Source organism: Onychomys torridus, chromosome 18, assembly GCF_903995425.1.
Source record: "Onychomys torridus chromosome 18, mOncTor1.1, whole genome shotgun sequence".
Taxonomy (NCBI): domain Eukaryota; kingdom Metazoa; phylum Chordata; class Mammalia; order Rodentia; family Cricetidae; genus Onychomys; species Onychomys torridus.
This window is the reverse complement of record NC_050460.1, coordinates 38,071,228-38,083,668: the sequence shown is the minus strand read 5'-3', so window position 1 is coordinate 38,083,668 and position 12,441 is coordinate 38,071,228. Positions and strand designations below refer to the sequence as shown.

At 45.1% G+C, this 12,441-nt stretch overlaps 1 protein-coding gene across 3 annotated transcripts in view; it reads left to right on the top strand.

The window, feature by feature from the left end:
• Positions 1 to 12,441, top strand: part of Tgfbrap1 (transforming growth factor beta receptor associated protein 1) — a 54,290-nt gene that overhangs the window by 28,492 nt on the left and 13,357 nt on the right. For all 3 annotated transcript variants that reach the window (XM_036167223.1, XM_036167225.1, XM_036167226.1), the window contains 3 exons: positions 3,853 to 4,047; positions 6,294 to 6,448; positions 10,525 to 10,607. In XM_036167223.1, the coding sequence (XP_036023116.1) occupies positions 3,853 to 4,047; positions 6,294 to 6,448; positions 10,525 to 10,607 (433 nt within the window). The remainder of the gene's footprint in view (positions 1 to 3,852; positions 4,048 to 6,293; positions 6,449 to 10,524; positions 10,608 to 12,441) is intronic.

Below are 12,441 nucleotides of genomic sequence, written 5' to 3'. Positions count from 1 at the left end.
CCTTCCTTAAGCACTTGGCATCCCCTAGGCACTGTGTGTGAGGTCAGGGTGAGACATTAAGGTCCCGTCTATCAACTAGGGATATTTTTAACACTCCTAATAGAGCTTGCATGGTGGACTCTTGAACCACTTTGCCCTGTCTCTAGAAACCCGAGGGCTTCACATTCCATATGTCCTTGTACCAGACCTGGTGCCAAGCCATTCCTCCCCAGAGCCCATGGACAGTGCTGGGAATTCCACCGTTTTAGGGTGACTGCATCATAAGATCATGTTAGGACACATCCTTCTGTATCTTAGTGTCACCTTGCCACCACACCAAGGTTTCATCTGCATCCTCCTGCAAGTTCTGTGATCTAGATCCCCACAGAGGACCCAGCCTGTATCCTGTCCACATCTAGCTTCCTCCCTTAGGTAACCTATTTATTTATTGTTTGTGTGTTTATTATTACTACTAGTAGTTTTGTTTTTTATTTCAGCAGATTTACACTGAGTGAGAGCATGAATGTATGTGGGCTGAGCTGGGTATCACCATGTCTCCTCTGGTAAGGGCTGTTTTATAGTTTCCCTGATGGCAATGCTCTTCCCCTCCAGGCTTGGCCACCAGAGTATACTGCCAGACTTTTGTGTCTTTAGCAGCATAGCACATTTCCCTGTTAGCAACGCTGAGAATTCCTTATGTTTAGGAGTCAGTTGTGCATCTTTAGGTTAGTAAATAGGGATTACCTATTCTGTTGTCTATTTTTAATTTGTGTGTGTGTGCGTGTGTGTGTGTGCGTGTGTGTGTGTGTGTGTGTGTGTGTGTGTGTGTGTGTGTGTGCGCGCGCACACTATGGACTGAACTCAGTGTCTCATCCATGCCAAGCCCATGTCCTACCACTCATTGAACCTCACCCCTACCCCAAACCCTCTGTTATCACTAGTATTGTTTGGTATTCTTTATATATCTGAAATACCAACGTGTTTGCCACTTACCTTTTAGGTGTTTGTTTCTAATTTTTGCCTTGCAAAAATTTCTTTTTACAAAGTTCTCTATAATCCAATGTATCGACGTTTTAAGTTATTACTTTATGATTTTGAGTTGTAATTGGGAGACTTCCCTGTCTTCCAGTTTATAGATAAAGTCATCTGTGTTTTCTGATATTACCTGTATGGTCTCATGTCTCACCATGTAAAGAAGCAATTCAATTGCTATTTTTTTATATGACTGTCCACTATGCCCATAAGCAGTTGGCAGAGCCCTTCTCTTTGCTGATTTCAGTGGCTGCCTTTAATAGACACCGACTTCCTCATACCCTGGGTATGTATCTGGAATTCCTATTTCACTCCACCTGTCCTTGCGTGTCGCCCTAACTGCTCTGGTTCTGAAGACTTCACAGGAAAACTGTTAGAGTCTTGTAATCCTTCCTTGGTTATAGTGTTAGGTTAAAGGGAATGACAGTCATCTTTTATGTGTCATCTACATGAGCGTCATGCTAAATGCTAACCAACGTACTTAATTGTCCTTCTGCTTGTAGTGAATACAGTTATAAGCACGTAGAAAGAGTATTTGTAAGGTCTCTTACATAGACCTTCTGTAACCATACGTTCTACAAATAGCATCATCACCTGCTCCAGAAATCAAGAGTTCAGACAAACTACCATCGAGATTGTAAATGCACCTTTCAACACGACACCTGTTTCTATTCTTTTCTTCTGCCTGTCTCCCTGAGTGTAACTTGTGACCACTCTTGTCATATGAGAGCATACTTGACCTTTTGTGAGTCAAGTTTACCTAACTTTTTGCAGTACTTTAGCCATACCCTTTGATGGTGCTTCTCAGACAAGGGAAATAGCTCGGTTGTGCTTCATGTTATGTGGGTTTAGATCACAGGTGGGCTTGAACCCAGAAGGGGCGTGGCCAAAAAGAATGGTCTTAAAAGTTGGCGTGCCCTTTCCAAATCGCTCACACTGTGTACTGACAACACCTGGGCTCCTGTAGTAGTGTAAAAGCAACAGACTTCCTCACCTGCTTGGCCAGAAGAGAGTTAGCTAGGGCACTTTAGCAACAGACTAGTTAGTAGCCTCTTCCTAGGGGTACTTCTCTGACTTGACTGGGCCTTCTCATTTGTCAGTTAGGGCTCTGTTCCTTCCCTCCAGTGAGACTGCAGAAGCTGTACTTCTTGGCATCTGTCTTCTGCCCTCTTTATGTCAGAAACACTAGCCAGTGCCTCTGCACTGTGTGATTCCCTTGAGAGGGTAAGTGCAGTGACCCTGACTGGCCGTGTTGAGAGTCTCGATCTTATCATGGAGTCTCATTGCTCAGAGCGTGGCTTTGTCACCCAGAGTTTAGCAGAATCTCTGGGATCGCTCCTGCTCCTCCCTTTGCCAGTCTGTACTTCCCTCCTGTTGTGGAGGTGGCATCACATCACCAGCTGGGCTGTTCATTTCTTCTCCATTTTGGCCTCTTTGGCTGACTTCCAGGGACAGCACTAGCTTCCCCAGCGTGGCCTTGTTGCATAGCTGTGCTGCACTCCGTCGGAGGTTTCTGATGCTGTTCTGTGTACTTGGGCATTACTGTTTGCTGTGATCAGGACGTGTGTCACCAGAGGGTCCCTGTGTTAGAGTTGTAGTCTCCAGGTGACAACTGGAAAGTGGTGGGTGGGTCCTCTAGGACAGCGGTTCTCAACCTTCCTAACGCTGCGACCCTTTAATACAGTTCCTCATATCATGGTGACCTCCCAACCATAAGATGATTTCATCTCCACTTTGTAACTGTAGTTTTGTTACTTTTATGAGTTGTAATGTGTCCGTTTTCCTAAGGTCTTAGGTGACCCCTGTGAAAGGCTCATTCAACACCCAAGGAGTCAAAACTGACAGGTTGAGAACTACTGTTTTAGGAGGTGGAATCTGGAGGGAAGACTTAGGGTGGGCCTTAGAAGGATGAGGGGGAAGTCGTCTAGGTTCCTCTCTCTCCACTCTTCTGGGTTTGCTTCCTGCCTCATGAGATAAGTAAGTGGCTTTTTCCTACTTCATGCTCCTGCTAGGATGTGGTACCTCAGCAGAGACCCAAAGCAATGGGGCTTTCAGCCCTCCTTTTATACCTGCCTCCTCTCCACCCCCTGTTAGAACAGAAGCTGTTTGATTGCTTCCGTGATGTCTAATCATTTGGAAGCTACTCTGTGATGCTTTCAAAAGTTAAAGTTAAAATGGATAGACACATCTTGGTCAAAATATTCATCTCAGTAATTGCTAATATCAGTGCCTTATGTACAGTATAGATAAACTGTCACAAGTTTACTGTAAACAAAGGCTTTACAGCAGTATGTCTTGAATAAACAAACCAGTTTTCTGTGTTATAGCGTATATACATTCTCAGTGATAAAAGGGTAAAACCAATTGTCAGTGCTCAGACCTCAACTCTAAGCAGAGCCAGCTTCTGAATGGACTCTTAGTAGAGTGCCTGGCACACAGTAGGTGCTCAGTAAATATGCTGACCAAATGTGTGAAAAAGAGCTTGGAGCATAGAGGCCAGCTAGGTGATGTAGTGGAAGACAGCTTGCCACACTTCCTGAGCAGTTTTCTTTCTCCTGTGTGAGGAACATGTCACTTATAAATGGGCTTGTGAGTTCAATGGAAATATTTTAAAATCTCATTTGTGATTACAAGCAGACATGATATGCATCTTGAATAAGGCAGTTCTCTTCACAGTGATGAAGTCATATATGGTTCTTCGCATATGAGTATATTCTATTATTGATCTTGAAATGCAAGCCTATAGGAGAATCGAGTGAGCCAGTGACTTTTCACCCAGTCATTTCTGTGGCAAAGAACACCTCATACTTACTTGACAACACCTCCTTTCTGTTTTTCTAGGCATGTTTGCCACCGTGGCTGGGATTTCCCAGCGTGCCCCTGTGCACTGGTCAGAGAATGTGATTGGGGCGGCTGTGTGCTTCCCCTATGTCATAGCGCTCGATGACGAATTCATCACGGTTCACAGCATGCTGGATCAGCAGCAGAAACAGACCCTGCCCTTTAAGGAAGGTCACATCCTGCAGGACTTTGAAGGTACCTGTAAAGTAGAAATCTTAACAGCATTTTCTTTCCAAACCTTCTGTGGTATTGATACTCGGGACGTATTAGGAGCTGGGCTTATGCTGAGAGAAGAAACACAAACAGCTGGAGAAACGCCTTGTGCTTACACGCACTTGCTGCTCTTGCAGAGGACCCAGGTTTGGTTCTCAGTACCCACACCAGGCTGCCCACAGCTGTGTGTGTGCACCTGTACATGTGCACCCCCCACCACACACACAAATACAAGAAATAAATCTTTAAAAAGAAAAGAAGATAACCGTTGTAATGCAGTTTCTGTGCTTCGGGAACAACAAGGTTAAAGACATGAGAGGCATTTCAGTAAAGAGCCACAGTGGTTTAAGACTCAGCTGGAGATGGAGTAGGCCCCCTGAGGAGTGCAAAAAGAGAACTGATTCCTGGAGAAATCAGGGAGGGCTTCCTGAGGGTGACATTTAAGGACTAATAGGAGTCAGCCAAGCAGGTGTATGCAGAACCTTCTGTCAGAGAAAAGGGTGTGTCTGAACAAGGTCCCACAAGTGAGTCCTTGGTACACCAAGAGGAGGGGCATGCCAAGGCTACAGTGTGGTTGGGCACAGTTGGCAAGTGGCCTAAGTGCCGTGTGCTCCAGTTTCAGTTTCCCTCTGTCCCATTTTGAACATTTTCAACCGTTCAGAGACACTAAATGAGAGACAGAATGAACCACCATCGTCCCTTCACCTAGACTGGAAGCCGGTCTGTGTTTTGCAGCATTGCTCATAAGGAAATGGAAGACACTGACCTACCTCAACACATACCTCCTAAGAACATTGTAGCTAAGAAGGTTGATGTTGGTTCTGTAGTACCATCTACTAGCTTGCCCATATTCATGTCCAAAGAACGGCTTTGAATGTTTTTAATCTAGATTCATACCTTGTACTTGCCATTTGAAGATCTTTTTTGTTCTCCAAATATTCCTGGTGTCTAAGATGCTGCCATACAACCTTAGTGAGATGTGTAGCCCCCACCACGACGGGGGTCAGCTCCAAGGAAGCACTGACACATGAATTGGAGTAACATGTGCCATCGTCCCTTGGTACACACATGGACAGGTTGCAGGATCCTTCTTGAGTAGTGAAAGTTTTGGTCCTTTCAGTGGCATGGCTTAGCATTAGCCTAGGACCTACACGCATAGTTTTGTTGCCTTTGAATCATCTCTAGATTACTTATACCATTTAAAGCCATGCAAATGCCATTTAAATAGTTGTTACTTCATGTATTGTTTAGGGAGTATAGACAACAAAATATCTACCTATGTTTGGCTACAGACACAATCATTTCTTTCCCAAATATTTTCAATCCCTGGTAGGTTGAACCTACAGACTCAGAAGTTGTGGACATGTGATCTGCAGATACGGGGGGCTGACTGTGTACTCAGGTTGTAAGACTTTGTATATTGACTGGTGCACACTTAGATGGGGCTTATTGACATAGAGGAAGCCCGTGTAGCTTACCTTTTATGGGAGCAAAGAGTCTCCTAGAAAGAGTGGTTCCAAGTAGACAGCCAGAAAACAAGGAAAACCACTTTAGTTGGGGTACAGAGCCAGAAGAAATCAGTTAACTACTTCATGTGAACAGGGACTGCTGAGCTAGGAGAAGGATCAGAGTTTAATTTGAAAGCCCAGTGGAAGGAGCTAGCTTGGGCTGCAGTCCTGATCTTCCACAGGCTTCCTGTAGAGGGTGAGTGATAGGCAAGGAGAGCTGGCAGGGTAGTAGGGAAATCAGCAAGTGAACAGAAAGACTAGGTGGTATATGGATGGACAGGAAGCATGAAATACCATCTCACAGTTCCAAGTATTACATTACAATCTTGGTTTATGTAAACCAACTCTGGAAGGAAAAGATTATCAGTGAGTTTTTGGTAGTGTTCCTTGATGGAGCGCTACAGCTCCATTGGACTCTGTATCATGTGTCTCCTCTGGGTTTCTCAATCAACAGGCACTTTCATACAGAAAAGGGATAAAGAGCACATTTTTCTCTTTAGCAATGTGACGTTATCAGTTGCCTTTCCCAACAGTTGTCAGTGTGGGTGGAAGAAAAGGGAGGCATCATGCCATAATTTCGTTTGGAATGGTATTGGAGAAGCCGGTGGGAGTGATTAGTAGATCAGATAAGGGCTGAGCATAAGGATTGCAGTAATGCATTGCGGGAGGCAATGCTCTTCCCGTTCCAACAACATTAATGTTTTTCTTCTCTTCCCTCAGGAAGAGTGATTGTTGCCACAAGTAAAGGAGTTTACATCTTGGTTCCATTACCTCTGGAAAAACAAATACAGGATCTGTTAGCAAGCCGGAGAGTGGAAGAGGCTTTGGTTTTAGCAAAAGGAGCCCGGAGGAACATTCCAAAAGAGAAATTTCAGGTTGGTAATTAACTGGTCCCAAGAAAGTATGCCTGCAAGCCACAAGTTGGAAGCATTCAGCTTTAACCACATGCATTGGGCTCACTCTACATAAGACCATGCACAGAGGTTTTGTACCCATTGTGTAGTTTTTATAACACATCTCACCTGCCATAGGTAAGGAAGCAGGTTGCAGAGTTCTGCAATTGCACAGCTAACATGGGAAGGTCAGCTTGTCAGTTTCTTACTTGATACACTAGACTATATTTGAAATCAAAATCCTTCTTCAGTCATCTTCTGAGAAGAGTTCTGAATGTGATCCTTATAAACTGGCAGAGGGAGATCAGGCCACTGGTCTCTGATTTTAGAGTTTGTATTTGTTGGAGTTCAGTTAATTTGCATGTGTGTCCTCCCTGTAGACTGGGGCACATGCATCCAGGACACATGCAATCCAGTGCATTTGTAGACCACATATTGTCATGTTGCAATGTCAAAAGGTTGGGCTCCCCTGAAGAATCTGTCTTTTATCATCTGTAGGCAACGCTTTGCCCACTTTGTGGATAAAGTAACTCTCAATGCAGGAGCCCAGCCACTTCCTTTCCTCAGAAAGCCTTAGCCTTCCAAGTACAGGAATCACAGGCACAGATCACTACATCTGGCCAGGAGAGAACACTTAGAAATACTAACTTTAAATGTTATTGATATAAATACACCCCAAATCAGTCACATTCCCTAAAATTCCTACTTGATCAAACGTGTCATTCAGGGCACTCTACCTACTTGAGAGTGCTAAAACATGTTAGCTGAACCTGGAGGCATAGACCTGTAAAACTAGCTACTTAGAAGCCTAAAGAAAGGGAGCCTCAAGCTCAAGGCTTGCCTGAGGTACAGAATGAGTCCAAGGCCAACCTGGGAATTTAGGGTAACCCTGTCTCAAAGTAAAAAGTGACATCACTTTCCTAGCATGGACGAGGCTTTAGGTTCAATTCCCAAGGCTACAGAAAGAGCAACAACAGAACTCCACAAACAATCCAAAACCGTGGTGTCGTATAGACATTCTATTATCAGGAGAATCAATCACTAACAGTGCTTAGAAACTACAGCCAGTCGGATTCTACCCACGATTGACTGCTGTGACGGAAAGGATGTGTTTGGATGTAAGTTGCCTCATAGAGCAGAGGGTAGCTTCTGCCAGTGAGTGAGAAGAGCATGTGTCATATAGATGGTTCCTACCATTGAGAAGTTCTCGTCCCTGCTCCTAACTTGCTCAAATGGCTCTGACCTATTGGCATTCAGCAGGGGGCAGCAAACGCAAAGGCACAAACCTCTGACTGCTGGCACTTTGTGTTTGTCCACACAGAACAGGCAGGCATGGCTGTGGCTGAGTGAAGAGGAGCTGCATGGGCAGTGTGCAGCCATGGCATTGTGTCACAGTTGCTGGTGAAGGGGTATGCTGGCCTTGTACAATCCCATGTGCAGTGTACTCAAATTATATAGCATTTCCTTATGGAAGTTTTCAATATTCTGATTCTGGAATTTCGTTTTTTTTTCCTCTGCCCTTTTTGATAAGAGCAAAGGTGCATAGCCAATACCTGATGAAATCACATGGGTTCTCTTGATTTCCAGCCTGCATCTGATCCCTGCCTTCTCTGGATTGCTGCAAATTCAACTCTGTTATTACATGGGTGTTATTTTCCCTGAGCTATGCAAACAGCTGTGTGTGTGTTTGTGTGTGTGTGTGTGTGTGTGTGTGTGTGTGTGTGTGTATGTATGTGTGTGGCTGCAGTCCCATTCACACGCCACTATTTCAAAAGATGCTTCCCATCCTCTTTTCTGGACATATTTTCTACAGCTCACGCTGCCCCTGTGAAGCCTGTGTCTAACTCATACCTCCCAAACCCAAGACATCACATAGTTAGAGTAAATGCATTGGCTCTGATCTCATCTTCAGTCACAACAAGGTCACTAGTGCCATCCTATGTGCCCTGGCTTTATGACCTCATCCAGCACTATCTGCATCCAGTGCACTGCCTCTTCAAATGCTGTTAATGTGAATTTGGGGGTGACATTGATGACTCATTCAAACTTCAGCATCCTTACTAATGGAGACCTAGGAGTTCATGGTGGTTCTTCTCCCTCCTAGCATGGAAGTCAGGGGCATTTGAGTCTGAGAGCCTCAGGAAGATGCTGCTGTCATTGATTTCTCTGTAGCAAGCCTAAATATGGCTAGGAATTCTCCCACATCTGATCGATCCTTTTTGCTACAAGGATGACCCATGCTATTTCTACTTCCAGAAACAGAACTGGATAGTGGGCAGCAAGACTCTTTCTGCTTATTGTTATAAGGTGGTATAGTAGGTCCAGTCGTTAGGTCAGAAATGGCCTTTTTCAGAGAAGAGAGGTAAAGGGAGACAAGCAGTTAAGCAATGTGCTGATCTCAGTGCCCCAAAGGAGCTGTTGCTATGCTTAGAGAGTTCTTTAAAACCAGAGTGAGCTGGGGTGTAGCTCAGGAGCAGAACACTTGCCCAGCATGCACAAGGACTTCAGTTTGATCCCCAGTAATCCAAATGAATCCATAATTCTCTCACACACACATGCATGAACAAACACACACACACACACACACACACACACACACACACACACACACACTGCTATAAAACCTTTTAGCGTTGATTTGAAAGAAGAAGGTTGTTCTAAAAAACAATAGAATGTGTTGATGAGGTCTGGCTTTGGATCATGGCTCAATCATTTATTGCTTTAGTCACTTGGAAGTAAAAACTCATCTCTAAATATAATTTCTCATCTTTAAAATGGGGGGGGGGCAGTGAGTGACAATGATTTGTTCAATGAAAGTGGACCAAGGAATCCTTCAGATCAATAATCCCTGAATTAATAGAAGAGAATTGATAAGCTGGTGATTAGGTGCTCAGGTAAGGAGTGGGAATACCTTATATTCAAGGATCTCTTGGCATTCTAGGTTAGAAGAAGAAGAGTTAGTGTCAAAGAGAGTGATTAAAACCATCTTCAGTTGGGAGACAGAGTGCTAGGGTGATGTCGGCATACTCGAGAACAAGCAACAAGATGTGTCCAGACTCCACTTCAGACAAACCTTCGCAGACCTCAGAAATGGTCAGTGAGAGAAGGGAGGAAAGGACCGACTCTGCTGGAGTGTGCACGTGTGCTTTCTTTGTTTGCTTGCTTTTTGAGACAGGGTTTCTTTGTATAGCCCTGGCTGTCCTGGAACTCACTATGTAGACCAGTCTGTTACTTTATTAATGTGAGCGGAGTATTTTCAAGAGATAGGAGCACTTCCTCAGCTTCGGCTAAGAGGGTCCATGTGTCTGTGTAGTACTTCAGTTTAACTAGCCTTGTGTCTGAGGAATGTTATAAGAAATACTTCTGCAAAGTCACTTTCGGAGGAGTAGAAGAAGATGCCAAAACTCCTGAGGTTGTTGATTTCCATCTGAGCAACCAGAGGCTGAACTAGGCTAGTCACAGAAGCCTAGTGGATTGAGGAGAAGAGGGGTGAGGCAGTACATTAGGGGTTCATGGGTTCAAACCTATAAAGGGGTGTGTGTGTGTGTGTGTGTGTGTGTGTGTGTGTGTGTGTGTGTGTGTTCAGCTCCTGCTCATTAGAGCACTTCCGTGCATGCATGAGGCTCTGGGCTCCACCTCAAGTGCCATAAGAAGAAAGATTTGCATTTGTCCTGAAGATGTACAGATTATTTTACTGGACATCATACCCTAAACCACATAGTACAAGAACTGTTTATATTGGATTTACAACTTGGTCGGTATGACAGGTAATCTAGACATGACTTATAAAGCATGTAGGATGATGTGCATAGATGCTATGGAGTATAATGCTGTTTTATAGGAGGGACTTGAGCATATGTTGGTTTCTCTGGGGCCCTGGAACCAGTGCCTTTTCACTACTGAGGGATAAGTCCATATATTCAAGTACATTTTATTTTTTCTCTAGTTAGTAACGTGTTATCTCTGTGGAATAAGGTAAATTGGGTTGTGGCTGACAAATGTAGCCTAGCCCTTTGGTGATGGTTTTACGGAGATAATTGATCTGTGTTTCCTTATAGGTAATGTACAGGAGGATTCTGCAGCAGGCAGGCTTTATACAGTTTGCACAACTCCAGTTCCTAGAAGCCAAGGAGCTCTTCAGGTAATTTGAAGTGTGGTAGCAGGACTGTCACTCAGTGTTTCCTCTGCTGGGAACCTCCATCATCTGTGTGATTTCAAGGGGGGATTGACATGGCCAGGTGGAGATGCAGGTAGGAATGGGAAGGGATGTTTGTGGTAGTACATACCTTCCAGGGTGGTTCTTGGGCTCTACCAGCCGCCCCAGGAAGCCCACTGTCCCAGTTCCTGAGTTGGCAGGCTGAGGAGGGTCCATGAAGGTGGCAAGGCTCCTGAGCCAGGACAGCAGGGTTCTGGAATGGGATTGCTAAAGTGGATTCTGAGGAGCATTTATTCTTGCCTCCTTTCCAGAGGTTTCACTAGAAGCTAAGTTTAAAGAAAGCAAGGGCTTCTGGGAAAACCTATAAAACATTTTGTTTTGTTTTGTTTTTTGAGACAGGGTTTTTGTGTAGCCCTGACTGGAACTCACTCTGTAGACCAGGCTGGCCTCAAACTCATGTATATCTGCATGGCTCTGCCTCCTAGTGCTAGGATTAAAGGTGTATGCTGCCACTGCCCAGCCTATAAAAACTTTTGAATTATCCTGTAGACTTTCAAGATGGTATGTACCCAGTTAGCCCACTCAGGAAGTGAGTTTGTCTTTAGGAGGACAACCATCTGTCATTCTGATGGGTCCTGTAGCTGTGGAGCTCTCCTGGGCCCTCAGAGGCACTTGTTTCCTCTCTTTGTCTTCTCTCCATTTCTCTGGCTCTAGGTCTTCCTCACCCACATGTCTAGGAAGCACACCTTTGCCATCACACCTGCCCCTGTGTCTGTCTTTTGCTCACACCAGCATGTTCCTGAGACCGTGGTTACTTACAGACCTGCTCCTCATCCCCCAGGGAAAGGAAGTTGTAGTCTTTAAGTATCCTAAATTGCTTCACTAGAACTTTCTGTGGTCTAGAGCTTTCTAGCAAACAACATATGTAGGAAACTCTGTATAGACCCTGTACTTCTCAGGGGACTTAGCAGGACTCTTTCTGTCAGGCTCCTCTGCCCTGCCTCAAAGATGATTGCTTATGCCCCAAGTGTGTACTGGTGTACACAGCAGGTTTGATGACACAAAGTGGGTGGAGAGAACAGGCTTCTGAGGGAAGAAGTCGCTTCTTGAGGCAAGACTCCCAATAGCAGCACTTTATCTACACTGGCCCAGTAGCTGCCCCCATCTGCTCCTCTGAAGACTGGCGGTCTGCAGGTTAACTCGATCCCTTGCTCGCTTGCACCTCAGCTCCTGTCTTGTTTTGTCCTGGAGGTGTCCGTGCCCTTGACTTTCACATGGGAGGTGCGTCCCATTGCATCTTCTTGTGGGTCAGTCTGAGACCAGGTGAATGGCCACGAGTGCATGCCGAGAACAGTCCCCTGCTTTGGTGATAGAACCGAAGCTGGGCCTGTCTGCCATTAGGACGAGATTCTTATGGCTCTGTATTAGTTTCTTTACAGCACAGCATCAGGCTGGTGGCTGCTCGCTCACTTGTCAAAGTGTCACCGAGAACTTCTCAGACAGGAGTGATTGCTGTTGGCCTTCTTGTGCTGTGGAGAAGTTCCTCACTGTACTGGGCCTTGTCCTCAGACACCATGCCAGAACTGTGCCCAAGGCCATACTACTAGCTCGTCATGGTTGGCACCTATGCGAAAACCCACATGGTGTTCTGTAGCTGAAATGTATGGGACCCATGCTCTATGTCTTCCTCTAGAGACTCATATCCTTTAGCAAACTTGGTCTAAGTTTTAGAATGAAGAACACAAGGGCGTGAGAAAGCCTGTGCTTCTGAAGAACCATTTGAGGTTAGAAAAGGGACCTCTCCCATCTAGTGGGTATA